We start from the raw sequence: 14,880 nt of genomic DNA, 5'->3' as shown, positions 1-14,880 counted from the left end.
ATGTCCCCATATATCACATTTTATCATTTATCACTCTATAGCTTCTTTACTCACATAATTAGGTGCATTGTCGCCATATTCTCATATATGTGACAAGACCCATACTCTTGCAACCTGCCACCACTTAGCACGTGTGACACATCATACATTTACTTAGACAATAATCAACTAGCCTTATATCCTTTTTATTTTCTCAGACTGAAACCGTGGGTTATGACATAGATTAGGGCTCTATCCGTATAACTAGACTATCCAAGCTCATCAATCGTGAGGTATGACCTGGCCAAAGATCATAGAACTCACTCTCAGACCACGGATTCCCCCATTCTCGAATCCCTAGGGTGTCTCATACCTTAGGCTATTCTCCTCATTAAACTAGTAGAGATAGCTAGGTTCTAGTCCCTTAAAAAACTATGGGACAGTCCCTTAACAAACAGTAGGACAAGGCTATAGCCCCTGTGCATTAAAGGGTGACCTAATTACCATATGGATTTTCTCTACTTCTAAATCCATAGGCGAACTCCCGCCACTGATTATGCCATAATCATTACTCACTTGAGTTTACTTTTTCACTTTCATTTACTTACTATTTCAACAACCACATTGGGCTTACGACCTTATACTACCCAAGTGTGCATCTTCATCATTTTCTCAAATACATTTCATCACTAACATACAAATACCTCTACACATCATCACATTCATATTTTAAAAGTATAAGCATTTTCAAGCCAAGAATAACTTTTTCATATATTCAATGAAACTAACATACATTTTTTTTACTTTAACCATCAATTCCATGCATGTAACATTCATAATCTCACAGTCAACAACCAATTAACCATTAATTAACATACAACTACCCAAAGTAAAGTTTTCCCCCAGTTACCTCAAACCTTTGAGAGGTTAAAGGTTTACCCCTTAATTAATTAGCTTCCAAATTTGAATTTCCTCTCCAATAGGTGACCAAGAGCCAAAACTATAATTAACCAAGTTTAATTCTATCAACATAACATCTTAAACATTTAAACCCTTAATCTCTACTTCTAAATTTCCCAACCTTCACCTTACAAGAGGTAGAGCCTCCATTGAGTTTAATAATTGCCTTTAGCCCCCAATAGCATAAATGAGCCATTAAATTTTCATTAATGGCATCACAAACTTTCAACCACCCATAATAAATGAGATTTTTGAGTATTTATGGTGCTCAACAACCCAAGACACCAAAACTCATCATACCTAAGTTTAAATACTCTAATCTACCCCCATTAACTCCATTTGAGTCAACAAATTCAGACCCATAACCTATATGGACCAAAATCCTACTTTTACTATCAAACCCTAACAATAAACTCATAAATGTGGAAGAAAATGGGAGATTAATGAGTATGATACTTACCTTAAGTGTTTATAGCCTTCAAAATACTCTTAAAGTGGTCCCCAAGTAAACCCTAGCAGAGCATTAGCATGCCTCTCCTTTCTCTCCTTTCTTTTCTTTCTTTTTCTGTCTCATTTCACGTTTGATGAGGTACAGAAAATGGCTATACAATGTAATAGAAGCATAATACGTTGCAGTGCATAGCACAGAGAGATCTTCCCTCACTTAAAGATGGCTGTGTATCGCGGTGGACGACCTACGCACTGCGACGTATAGCACAGCAACTTTAACTCTTCCTTTTCTTCTCTTTTCGATGCTCAGGTGGTCTGCCTTTATACCAGACCCACAACTAGGGTTGAAATAGCATCAAACATGATGTTTAGACCTATCTGGCCATACACCACTTCAATTTACTTAATTACCCTAATTAGGTTTAATTAATCAGGGAATTAAAACTTAGGATGTTACAAAGCTCGCTCTCTGTGCTATCAAATGATAGTACTGATGCTGTTAAATTCGTGCAATGGACTACGGTGTATGGCACAAAGAAGACAAGCCATAGCACACATGTCATGAGCTACGGCGCGCATGTCATTTCCTCCATAAAATCTATTTTTGAATTTTAAAACTCATAGTTTTAGGTCCCTTTTGATTTCTAAGCCTTCACACAGTTTTCATACTCTGATTTAAACTTAGTAACTAATGTTTGAGATTTAAAATGTTGAATTTCAAGATTTCATTATAAATGGTTTGAGAAATTCTCTTTTACAAAATTTGACAACTTTAGTACCATTTAAGGGATAATCTCTTGATTACCTTGATAATAGAGTATTGCGTGGTTAAGTAAGGAAGACCTTACAGTTTGGTATCAACTTCTTTGATTATGAGAACTGGACTATGGATTTGTGAATTAGGTATGAGTTGATTGTGAATGGTGTATTTGCATATAGAAAGTTAACAATTAACATTACTGAGTAGTTGTATTCACCCAATTATCTGCAAGATTACAGGAAATAGCTCAAGAGGATAGAATAGAGGAAAACAACTAGAGGCGCAGGACTGCAATCCTATTTAGTAGGCCTCTTTATTTTGAGTCTTTATGTGTATATGATAATTGAAATTGCCAATTAGAAATAGTCCATTTTGGTTCTTACTTGCATTATGTGTTTTGTGAGTTGTAAGTGTATTTTGAACCTTAGGAAGTGAGTTTATAAATTGTGATATCTGTGTTAGGACTAAAATACTAATGTAAGTAAGAGTTGGGCATGTTGTGTGATGTTTATGAATTCTTTGATGAAAAAAGTGATCTGAACTCCCCTTTCTATGTTTTTGAATTAAGGGGTTGGACATTAAAATTGTGAATTATAAGTGTTGGATATGATGTGATGTATCGCACAGGTTAGTTTTGGTGTATTACATGTGGTCTAAGTGGTATCAATAGCTCTTGGCTTTTGGTGAATGATTTGGACACTTAGTTTTATGGAAATTGTTGAAAAAGTGTAAGTTTTAAAAAGAGTGTCCAAATTTTGAATGTGTAATAATTTGGTTATGAAAAAAAGCCATTAGTAAGAGCTTATAAAGAGCTTTCCGCAGACACCTAGTTCTCATCAATCGAATGTTGGATGGAAGAATGAAGCGCGTCAAAAGTTGTCTTAAAAAGCTGTCAAATTGATAACAAAAATTTATTGTCATGGAATGTGTAATGTGTCATGCCATATGGTACTACAAGCCACGGTGTATGGTACAAAGGTGAACATGCTGCAGTGCATGTTCTACGAGCCATGGCGCAAATCCTAAATTTTATAGAATCTCTTTGTTTTTTGATTTCTTAACAAATGCACTAATTCTTAAAATGATATCATGTTTCTATATAATTGTAAACTCTATTTTATCTATTTTAAAGTCCTTGGAAATGGTTTTGGTTTTGAAAACTTAGGATCCCACTTTACTATTGATTTACAAACTTGATAAACTTGTTTTTACCTTAATCCAATCTTTTAATTAATTGAGATTTTGAGTTAGTCATGGATTAGAGAAGGAGGATATTACATTTATCATTGTTAGGCTTCCGAACACTTGGGAACCAAACATTGGTTGCATACTAATTATGGAAATTTGCTAAGCTCAAATTTTTTTTTTCACAACAGTAGGTCAAGTTGCTGTAATCATCTCTTTTTCCAAATTTGTGATATTTTATGCATTTTGAATTTCTTTAAAAAACTCTAAGCTGAAGTTCTATTTGCTGTCCCAATTGGTTTGATTTAGCTTTGAGCATATTCTCATCATATTTATATCTCAAGCTATGAGAGATTTCTTGTGATTGTAAGTTGGATTTTAAATGCATTTCAGCATGAAAGAATGTGTGGACTAAGCAAGTTTGTTGGTGTTATCTTATTGATAAGGATGTGACTTCGATTTGGTGTTAATCGTTTGTGCAGAAAAGAAATTAGTACTGTTAGGGAATTTTGCAATGGCTACTCACATGGTTTATATGATTGTTGTTTTAAAGCAAGAATGTTGTTGCTTTGTTTATTTATTTTTCTTCTTTTTGAATATCTTTGAAACATCAAGCCAAATATCTAAGATTACATGGCCAACTTAAAAGGAAAAAAAAATGGTCCGCTCCCTATTTGTTGCTTCCATGAATTTTATGTTTAAATGAATTATCCTTAAACATGTGTATCCTTTCGTGCTTGAATGGTAAAAATGACTATCATTTTTTAGGTTTTGCCATTAGAGACTTTAAGAGTCTTCGCAAGCATTTAAAATGATCCTCTGTCATGTAAATCAATAAGATTTCACAAGTATAAAGATCCAATTTATATGTATTAAACATAGGTTCTAATAACCTATTATTTAAATTAATAATTTTATTTTTATCTTTTCTCAAATATAATTTAAATTAATTAAAAATATTTAAATGGTATCATGTAAGATTTGAAGAATCTCCATAGATATTTAGTTTAATAACCTCATCCTGTAGGATAATAAGTTCTTGCAGCTATCACGATTATTAAATAAATGGATATTGTGAACATATTGATATAATAAACATTTTTTAAAAAAACTAACTAATTAATTATTTAAATTAATGTATTTGAATATTAATTATTAAATCTTTTGGTCATGTGAGATTTTTGAATCTCTATAGACTTCTAAAATAATCGTATTATCGTATGAGTCAATAAGATTCTGTAGGTATAACAATTAATTTTTTTAAAAAAATATATAAATTATATGCATATATACATGCATAAGAAATAAATTAAATTAAATTAAATTATATTTAAAAATTATTTAATCATTTATTGTGTGAGGATTTTGAATTTTCACAAATATTTAGGATTATCATATTTTCATATAAATTAATAAGGCTTTGCAGGTGTGATGATTAAAATTATTTAAAAACATGTATGTATAGGCTTAAAAAAATTATTATTAATACTTAAAAACATAAGTGAAATAAATTAAGTTATTAGACTCATTTGTCGTGTGAGATTTTAAAATTTTTATAAATATTTGGAATAATTGTATCACCGTGTAAACCAATAAAACTCTACAAGCGTAGCGATTAAATTTTTAAAAAAGAATATAATGAAAGAAAAACAAAGTAATTTTAAACTCTTTTCCTTTTTCTTATTTTAAAATTTCAAAAATTAAAAAAATAATTAAAATTAAATTACTTTTTGCAACTTAGAACATACATATCAAAATTTCATAAAATTATTTTATTTGAAAAATAGTAAATTATTTTTAATTAATTTCTCTTAAAAAACATTCTCACCAACAAACTTTTAATCTTGAACTATGTAAACTTTAATTCTCATCGCACTGTATGTAAGCCTCAGAGTTTGATTCTGAATCAAGTCCTCCCTTGTAAATAAATAAATATTTCTCATTTTATTATCATCATTTTTTATATCAAACATGTGAATAAGAAAGGGATAATCAAAATAATTTTAAAGTTATATTAATTTAGCACAATTAACTTCAAGTAACTATTTTCACAAATGGATGTTATGGGGTGTCTAACATCTTCTTCACACTTAATCGACTTTTGAATTTATTTCTGATTTCGTATATCATCCTTATTTCTTTTAAATAATTTTTCAAGATTTTTATTAAAATTTTGGTGGCGACCTCTATTTTGTTGGTTTTCGCTTTGAAAGTCGAAACCTCCTCTCTCACACACCGTTTGCATTGCGTTTTCGAGTGCGACACCAATACCTCTCTCTTTTCATACATGCTTTTTGCCAATTGAGCTGTGATGATCTTTCATTTAATTGAATACATATATTTAACTTAAATGTATTTTTTACATATTTAATATATTATTATTTAAATATGTTGATAATATCTATTATGATAAACACACACTCACACATAAATATATAATTCAATATTTATTATTAGATAATAAATATATTATTTAATACCAAAAAATATATGTCATGAAATTAAATACTTGTATATATCATCTTATATTATCTATGTGATAATTAAAATATTTTCATATGATAAAAATTTTATTTTATATTTAAATTTACATTATAAAAGAAAAAATATTTTTTAATTTTTATATCATTTTATATTATATTTTTACTTATAATAAGAGAAAAATTATTTATGTAATTAATTAATTTGATAATTTTGAAGATTTTTTATGTGAACCTCTCTATGTATATTATAAATTATTTATTTTTATAAAATATTTGAGCTCATTTTACTAATTTTTTAATTAAAAATATTTGTCAATAATATAAAGATTTAGTGATAGAATTAAATTGATCACTAAATTTATAAAATTTGACCAAAATGTGACAATATCCTATATATGTCACTCATCTGTAAATAATTTATATAATTAGTGGTAGATTTTAATTTGTCACAAATTTTTTTGTTACTAATGCCTATAATTAGTGATAAATTAGAGTTCCATCACTAAATATCTGTTATTAATTTTAATTTTTTTTAGTAGTGAGAGAATAGTTGAGTGGTTAGAGTTAGTTCTCAGCCTTGATTTATAAAGTAACTTAATCGAAAAGAGTTAACCATTTGTCTTCAATATTTCTGAGGATAAAATTTCTACAATCAACGCTCTTCATACTTGCAAAAACTATAAGTCATGTTAAAATGACATTTAAGAAAAAATATTGTTAACACCAAACAACAAAAACTAATTTTAGCATTGATTTATTAATTTATTATTACATTAATTTGTTGATTTATCATTAACATCTCACCCTTTCCTTCCTCCAACATCTTTACAAAAATTAAAAATAATAGTAAAAAATAGTTTGAATTCTCAAAATTGTTCAAAAGTATCACTATTAACAATCTTAATTACTTTTGCTTTTTTTTTTTGGGGGGGGGGGGGTAAAATCACTTGTATTTAGAAACAGCGTTCATCAAGACTATTGTCCAAAAGGCCGAACAGTGGCATCCGCATTGAGCATTTTTGGAAAAAGTGTCCAACAATAACAATTAAAAAAATAAAAAAAATGTATTCCATTTCCAGGGATATGCCTCCTTCCTTCGCTGCCATCGCACCAACAGATTTACGCTTCAGGTACAGAGGTTCAAGCTTCTCTGCTACACTTACCAAGAAGAAAGCGAAGCCAATCACAGCCATGAGAGCCGTCGTTCAGCGCGTCGCCTCCGCAAGCGTCGAGGTTAGTTCCTTTCAAGCCAACTTGTCAAACCTCTTCCCCTTCTTTTCTCTCTCTTATTCTCCTATCCTGTATCACCGGCGCATCTTAGCACTCTTCCAGGTCGAAGGCCGCATTGTGTCTGAGATTGGACCGGGCCTTCTCGTCCTTGTTGGCCTCCACGATTCCGACTCCGACGCCGATGCCGACTACATGTACTTCTCTTTCCCCATCTTTATTTTTCAAGCGGAATTCATAATTTATGGTTTCCATAGTCACTTTTTTTTTTTGGGTTTGTTGGTCTGCTCTGCTTTCAGATGTCGTAAAGTCTTGAACATGAGATTGTTCCCCAATGAAAGTACAGGCAAAGGATGGGACCAAAGTGTAATTTATTTCGTTGTCAAATGTTAGATATCAGTTGCGGAGGTTGCTTTGACCGTTTGTGTAATTGGGCTTCTCTTAATTTGCAGGTAATGCAGAGGAATTATCAAGTTCTATTAGGTACTGGAATTAAGTTTGTTAGTTCGATTTTTGTTAATTATTAATGAAGAAGGAAGTGGGAAGGACTTTGGTTGTTATTCTACTTAAGTAATATTGGTTTTGTGACAGTGAGTCAATTTACCTTGTATGGATTCCTGAAGGGAAACAAGCCAGATTTTCACGTTGCAATGCCACCTCAAAAAGCGAAGCCCTTTTATGCATCTTTGGTTGCTAGATTCAGGAATGCCTATAACACTGATGCAATAAAAGGTAAGTTTCAAATGTATTTCACCTATCAGCCGAAGGCATCTGTCTCTGACAAATGATAAAGATTACAGAGAGGCATTAATTTTGTTTGTTTGTTTATTTCTTTATATATAATTTATAATTTATTCATGGTTAAGAAATAGAAATCTAGCGTTTACCTTTGTCATGATTAACAAACGACAAGTTCATAAGTAATGTAAATGTTGCACTTTGAGTATTGATCATTCATGGTTTGGTAATGAGTACGTTCCTTAAGGTTCAGCAGACCTTTAGCTTATATATATATATATATATATATATTGTATAACACAACGGAAAAATTGGCCTAAACAACTTGAGTGGTGATCTAGAGGAGATGTGTAAATCAGCAAATGGTGCAAATTTGCCATGTGTGGAGTACTGAAAGTATCTCATTGCATTAACAGAATTCTGCTAGCAGTGAAGATTAGGATTGCATAGCTTAGTTTAGCCACCATGACTCCCAGTGCATAGTTAGCACTTAGCAGTCTCATTGCTTGGAAAATTGATGCAGAATTATTTCACTTTCCCTTCTTGCCATTCACTGCGGAGGATTTTAGTGCAATCTAGTCAATTAGCAGTAACAAAAATGAAAGAATCTGTCTGATACCGGATAGGAGAAGAGAGGGATTTGGATGGACGACAGAATTCTTATGAATGCTTTGAATTTTGAATCTTGATTGTAGTAACTATTCTTGTATGCCAACTCAGTGCAAACCCAGATAATTTGATTTTGTTAAGATACCATAGTATTCCCAATTATTAATGATTGTTCATTCATTATTTAATTTATAGATTAATGACTACAATGTTCCCTAACACGTAATTCTAATTCATTCATCTTTCCTTGTCAATATCTTCTTCGGTGGCTTATAAAATGTATAAAAGGAATGCCAACCTATTTTTTACATGGTCTCAACCAAATAAGCTATTGTTAGTTAAAAATTTGGTGCTATTTCTCTTTTCTTTTACTTCTGGTATTAACCTCAGACGGAAACCCATAATTCATCTTGCCACTTGTCTAATTATAAAGAAACAAACAGTGAGTATGCAGTATCATGATGAGCGGTCAATTCTGTTGTTGTGTCGTATAATTTGATATACATGAATTCATTGGAAACCTTCTTCTCTCGATTTAGATTGAATTGTCTTTAAGGAGCCTTGGTGATTTGTATTTGTCCCTCTCCTTGAATGCATCTTGTAAATCTGTTGGAACTTAGTGCTGTGTCATCTTCTGACTTCAAGATGCTTCATATTCTTGCAGATGGAGTTTTTGGAGCAATGATGAAGGTAAGCTTATGTCCGTTCAATTTCTTCGTGATGATGCATGTGTCGGGTGTTAATGTCTAATGGCTACATATGTTAACTATCCGCTCTTGTCATGGTGAGAAGGTCAGTTTGGTTAATGACGGACCAGTAACAATGCAGCTTGATTCACAATCTCCAAAGTGAGTAGAATCCTAGTTAAAAATGTTTGTGTCTGGGATTATAAAGATAACAATTCCATTGACAATTCCATCACATTCAGGAATTCAGTTGATGCCACAGATTCTTGATGAAGTGGCTGGCCTGCTTTGATGAAGAAAGGTATGAATTTTGACGCTCAAACTATGAAGTAGAGTTAGGATCCTTTTTTGCCAAACTAATAATATTTTTTCCTTATCGCTAGGAAGAGCATCAATTTCTTCCTTTGGTAGATTTCTTGATTTTGGGCTCTGCCTTCTGGCATTAGCATGGAGTCATATTCCAATGAGCTGTATTGTGCACACACAGAACTCCGAAGTCTGTCATGAAATCTGCTTATGGCTGTACCCTTTTGTTACACCTGAACAACAGGACAAGACAGCGGTTGAAGATATAATGAGAACTTCATCCAACTTTAGATAAATCATCATTGATAAACTTATTACTTTTTATCCCTTCTATATGGTAATATAACATTATAAATCCTGAGTTTAGGCTGATCAGTGCCTTTTCAGTTGTTATCTTTGGATTTTGGATGTTCCAACTTTCAAGCTGCTCAAAATGCTAAGTAACTTTAGTTTCTCTGTTGACATAGTCAGAAATATTGTAAACTGAGTCCAAAATGAGAGAGGAGAGGCTTTGCTTTTCATATACTTTGACAAAGGCTAGCTGCAGCATAAATAGGAAACCTTTGAAGATGGAGAATGTAATAAAATGGAAAGAAAAATGGAATGAAACAAGTAATTTTGCGGATGAAAAAGATTCTTTATATCTGAAAAATAGATAATAAATACAATCACTTTTTTTGGGTGAGGCACAAGAAAGTAGTTAATAGTAGAAATAATTTTCTTTGGGTACCATGGGCAAAGAGTAAGATCTCTTCCAATTAGGTTCTTACAAATACAAGGATTGAAATTCCAATTCTAATCAATTGAATTGATTAAGTAATGAGAGTCTCTGCCATATATGTCAACCTGATTTGACACATCCCTTTTAAGTGATAGTTATGGAAATATAAGAAGCATCATGTATCTTTTAATGTTATTAATGCAAGTAGTTTTTATATAGTGGTGGATCCTCTTCTCTGTGCAGCCCTCATTTTGCTCACCTTGTTTTTCTCTCTTCTAGTTTACCATACTTTTGCTTCATGTTCTAAAATCCCAATCAGTTTAGAAAGAGTTTGCCAATGGAATCTCTGATGTGGCAAAAAAAAAAATTCTTAATAAGAGTTTGAGCACAAACTGTTGAGACTAATGAAATATAAACGGGAAAAATAATAGAGAAGTCCCAAGTAAAGAATTTAACCAGTAATAAATCCAATCTCTGGCAAAATATTACCGGATAACATGAATGCCACAAGTTGACCCACAAAAAGTGGGCTTATTAGTAATTAAATTCTTTATTTGGGCTCTTATGATTTTTTTCCAACATAAAATTACTTGAGACTAATAAAAAATGAAATGCCTTATTTCCCCAACGGGGAAGTACATAGGGTTTCTTTTATTTATTATTATTATTATTTTTTTTTTCCATTAAGATACAACCAAACCACTTCTATAAGTGACAGGTTATCAGTGGGGATGTAAAGAATCCCAGAACATATACTTTGAAAGATCACAACACAGAGGTGATTTTTCATTACACAAGAACGATGTTTCGATGTACCCGCTACCACAAAATCCATTATATCCGAATATCACAACAAAACCACAAAAAAAAAAAAAAAAATCAAGACATGTTTGTAAAACTACATGTATTTCTTTGAATTTAATAGTTTGAAGAATGAATTTCATGATTTATGACTTATAAGTAAAGATTAAGGTTTATTTGTACAGCTGAACTTTTTTTTTAAGAGCATTGTGGATGTTGTATTGATAAATAGAGCAATTTTTCTTTTGAATTATTTTTTTGACAAGCAAAAATCTCTTTTGTTAATCACTTGTTAATTTTGCTGTTTTTTACTAACATAACATGTGCATGGGCCCAAGTATAAAATTAATTATCAATGAATTTTTGTAAAACTAATTTGAGTGTTAATATTTAAAAAATAATTTATAAATTTTAGATATATATTTATAAATAATAATATTTAAATTTTTAAATATTAATATTTTATTAACAGTTATTAAATTTTATTTAAACAAGACTTCAAGATGTTCAATGCTCCTGAAAAAAATTTAAGGATAAATTAGCACTAAAAAACATTATCAAAATCTTGTTATTGTATGTAGGCTTCACGCACATGTCACGTCAGTCAATAATAACAAAGTTAAGGGGTGACTAATAAAAAAGTTTTTTGCTATTTGAAAAAAATGGTTTAGGAGAAAAAAATTTTCACTTATCAGTACAAAATATCTAGCACTTTTTTTAAAAAAAGTTCAAAGATGAAAATGTACTTTAATCCTATAAATAATATGGTTTTTAGTAATTTGACTAGTGTGTGTAAATATAATATTGATATATTTTTCATTTCAGTTGAATGAGTGATTATGATTTAAAAAACTTGAGATTGAATCTGTATAATTTTTTTTTTTTCACTTATAGCTTTATTTAATAATTATATTCATACTCATTTAAGAATCATCTCAACTAACTAGCTATTTTATTCTCTCTCTTACCACATCTTTTTCACCTATTATCTTTACTTTTTCTACAAAATCTATTTCTCCCTTCTCTTGCTCTTTCTCACAATTCAGCATGGTATTGAAACCCAGACTGGACCAGTCGAGTCAACTCGAAAACTGATGACCCTGTCCTTTGTCCGGTCTGGGTTTACTCCTAAACCAGTGAGGGAATGAACCAGTGTAACCCGGTCAACCCGGTATAACCCGGTTAACCCGGTGGGTTGACTAGGTTAACTAGGTTTTTTTTTAGATTTTTTTATTTTTTATTTTTCAGAATGCTGAATTCAGAAATAAAATAACAAAAAAAAAGTAAAACTAAAGTCAAAAAATGAAAAATTAGAGGTAGAGCACGCTAAGTCCAATTTAGATTTTCAAACAGCATTTAGTTCGGCTTTTCATCTGTGTCTCTCCTCTCTCGCTCTAACCTAATCAACGTCTCTTCTCTAGCTTAGTCTCCGTCTCTTCTTTAGACTCTAGCTCTATCTCCATCTCTTCTCCAGCTCTATCTCTGTTTCTGCTATTTTCATCTTTTCTCCAACTTAGTCTCTGACTCTTCGTCTTTTTTCCACTCCGTCTCTTCTCCAGCTCTATCTCCATCTCTTCTCTAGACTTTTGAGATTGAAGAGTTGTAATTGTAATGATAGATATTTAAAATGTTGTATTTTATTACTGTTAGACTTTTGAGTAGTTGGATTTGGTTGAATGTTTTTATAATTAATGTCTTTTTATGTAAATTGTATTATTTTAATCATGGCCGATTTGCCACCAGTTCAACCCCCAGTTCAACCCTAATTGAACCACTAATCCGTGACCCAGTGCCATGACCGGTTCAATGACTGGTCCGGTTTTACGTACCTTGCTATTCAGGGTATATTTTAGTTAATGAGAAGTACTCCTTTAATTTTATTTATAGAGCAGAGTGAAAAAAAAAAAATTAATTCTATTTATAGGGCACTTGCTAATTTTCAAGGCTCCTCTTTATATTTTTATCCTTATTAAATATTTTAAATAAAAATATCAATAATAAAATTTATGAAAATTTATTAGGAATAAAAGTGAAAATTTGTTAAATTTTAAGATAAATATAATGAGATTTAAGATTTTTTTTTATTTTAGTGAAACATGCTAAAAGTGACTCTTAAATATCACTAAAGAGAGTAATATATAATATTAATTAAAAATTTCATAATCTATCCGCCACATCCTTAAACAACAATAATTTTGAAATTAAGAGATTAATACTCCCACAATACTCACGCAAAGAGCCAACAGTGTACAGAGTACTAACCATACTTATGAGTGCCCTGGATCCTGTCAGCGAAATGTTCATAGATGTCAACGTAGTAGAGAGTAGAGCCAGAAATAGACAGATGGCGTTGCACTAACTGCAATTCTTGTCAGATGCGTATGGTTGTGATCTCTCGGGGAAATTGGGAAGAATCAAGGGGTTAAATTATTTAGGAAAAAAAAAAATCAAAATTCTTCGGATTTGGATTCAATCATGAGTGTCTCATGAATAGTTATAATATATTTTATCATATAATATTTATAAAATTTAAAATTTAAAATTTGTGAAAAAGACAATGTATTTTGAGCCTGTTTATTTAAAATTTAAAAATAAGTAACTTTTAAATAATTTAAAAATTTTATAAGAAGAGATTTATTTTATAGAGATTTTATAAAAAATAAGTATTATTTTATATTTAGTTATAATAGTAAAAAAGTAATTATTAGTTAGTTGTCTTTCAATTTTATGATATCTTTCTTAATTTTTGTTTTATAAAAATAATTTATTATTATATTATTCTAAAATTTTATAATATCTTTATGTATTTTCTCTCTTTAAAACACTCACCCTCATCTATTATATTAAATTTTTTTTAGAAGCTATTGAAAGTAGTTTTTTAAAATAATCATAAAATTTTAAAAGATAGTATTTAAAATATTTGTTTAAAGAAATCGCTTATGTTTTTTTTAAAATTATTTTATAAATTTTTATCATATTTATTTAAGCTTTTAAAAATAATTAAAATTTAAAAAATCATGATCCCCTTCCCCATTTTCCCTAATCTCTTGCAATGTAGGAACACTTACCGATGCAGCCTGTCTCCATCAAAGCTGTTGGAAAGATCATAATTGACAAGCTTCTCCCATTGGAGGAAGACCTAGCCACTGCAATTTCTCAGATTTCTAAAAAAAAAAAAAAAACATATTATCTAGCACCCTCTTTCCACAATTCCTGAATAATATTATCAATATAATTAATATAACATAATTAAAAAAATATGAATTAGAGCATAACAAATCATATTATTCATCAATTATAAATATATAATTTGAATCATTTTTCATACACTGCAAAGGTATGTGGCTAATTATTAAATTTTAAATAAATATAATATATAAAATATATGATAAATTTTAATATTTATACATCATAAATAATACTCTTTCTATCCCAAATTATAAGATACTTTTAGATAAAATTTTACATATCAATAAAGATTATTAAATGCACTTTACAACCTTATTTTTTTAAGATAAAAATATAAAATTTTAAAAATTTTCTTTATTTAATAATCTATTGATAAAAGAATTTTGAAAAGAAAAAATATATGAGAAGGGTAATATTAAAAAAGTATTATTAATAAAACCTTATTTTTATTAAAGTGTCTTATATTTTGTGATATTAAATTTTTTATAAAAGTATTTTATAATATGAGATGAAAGAAATATGCCTTTGCACAATATATAAAAGTACGCGTCTAATTAACTTAATCTCATGTAATTATGTCAATAAAAAATATTATTATTAACTCTATCCTCCGTCTCTTATTATAAATGCCAATTTTGAGGGAGTTGGTGCCCCTAATTATTATAGGACTTCACATAAAGTTCTAGAAGTAATAAAAAAAAAATGTTTTCATGGACCACTTCCTTGAATAAATTTAAAAATTTGAAGTTGTAAAAGTCATAACATTTAATTGAAGGCAAAATTAAA

General features: G+C 30.0%; 1 protein-coding gene across 5 annotated transcripts; it reads left to right on the top strand.

The window, feature by feature from the left end:
* The first annotated feature begins 6,868 nt into the window (after positions 1–6,868).
* On the top strand, positions 6,869–9,904 carry LOC129286878 (uncharacterized). 5 transcript variants are annotated; one of them, XR_008587532.1, is made up of 9 exons: positions 6,869–7,050; positions 7,150–7,241; positions 7,344–7,410; positions 7,497–7,527; positions 7,636–7,776; positions 9,056–9,081; positions 9,189–9,239; positions 9,320–9,378; positions 9,489–9,904. XR_008587532.1 is itself a non-coding variant. In XM_054922963.1 (9 exons), exons 1-8 carry the CDS (start codon positions 6,880–6,882, stop codon positions 9,345–9,347), a joined length of 612 nt encoding a protein of 203 aa, XP_054778938.1. In that variant the 5' UTR covers positions 6,874–6,879; the 3' UTR covers positions 9,348–9,378; positions 9,489–9,904. The 5 variants fall into 5 exon arrangements, 3 of the variants coding, with proteins under 3 accessions (XP_054778938.1, XP_054778939.1, XP_054778940.1); XR_008587531.1 differs by having other exon boundaries at positions 9,461–9,904; XM_054922963.1 differs by having other exon boundaries at positions 6,874–7,050; positions 9,184–9,239.
* Positions 9,905–14,880: the final 4,976 nt, after the last annotated feature.

This window comes from Prosopis cineraria, unplaced genomic scaffold (genome assembly GCF_029017545.1).
Source record: "Prosopis cineraria cultivar Desert tree isolate PC_DT_omini unplaced genomic scaffold, ASM2901754v1 PC11, whole genome shotgun sequence".
NCBI lineage: Eukaryota > Viridiplantae > Streptophyta > Magnoliopsida > Fabales > Fabaceae > Prosopis > Prosopis cineraria.
This window is presented reverse-complemented; position numbering and strand designations above follow the sequence as displayed.

Coding starts and splice junctions, on each gene's coding strand:
- LOC129286878 (XM_054922963.1), top strand. CDS start 6,880: ATGTATTCCATTTCCAGGGATATGCCTCCTTCCTTCGCTGCCATCGCA. Junction 7,242..7,343: donor GACGCCGATGCCGACTACAT/GTACTTCTCTTT, acceptor CTCTGCTTTCAG/ATGTCGTAAAGTCTTGAACA. Junction 7,528..7,635: donor GAATTATCAAGTTCTATTAG/GTACTGGAATTA, acceptor GTTTTGTGACAG/TGAGTCAATTTACCTTGTAT.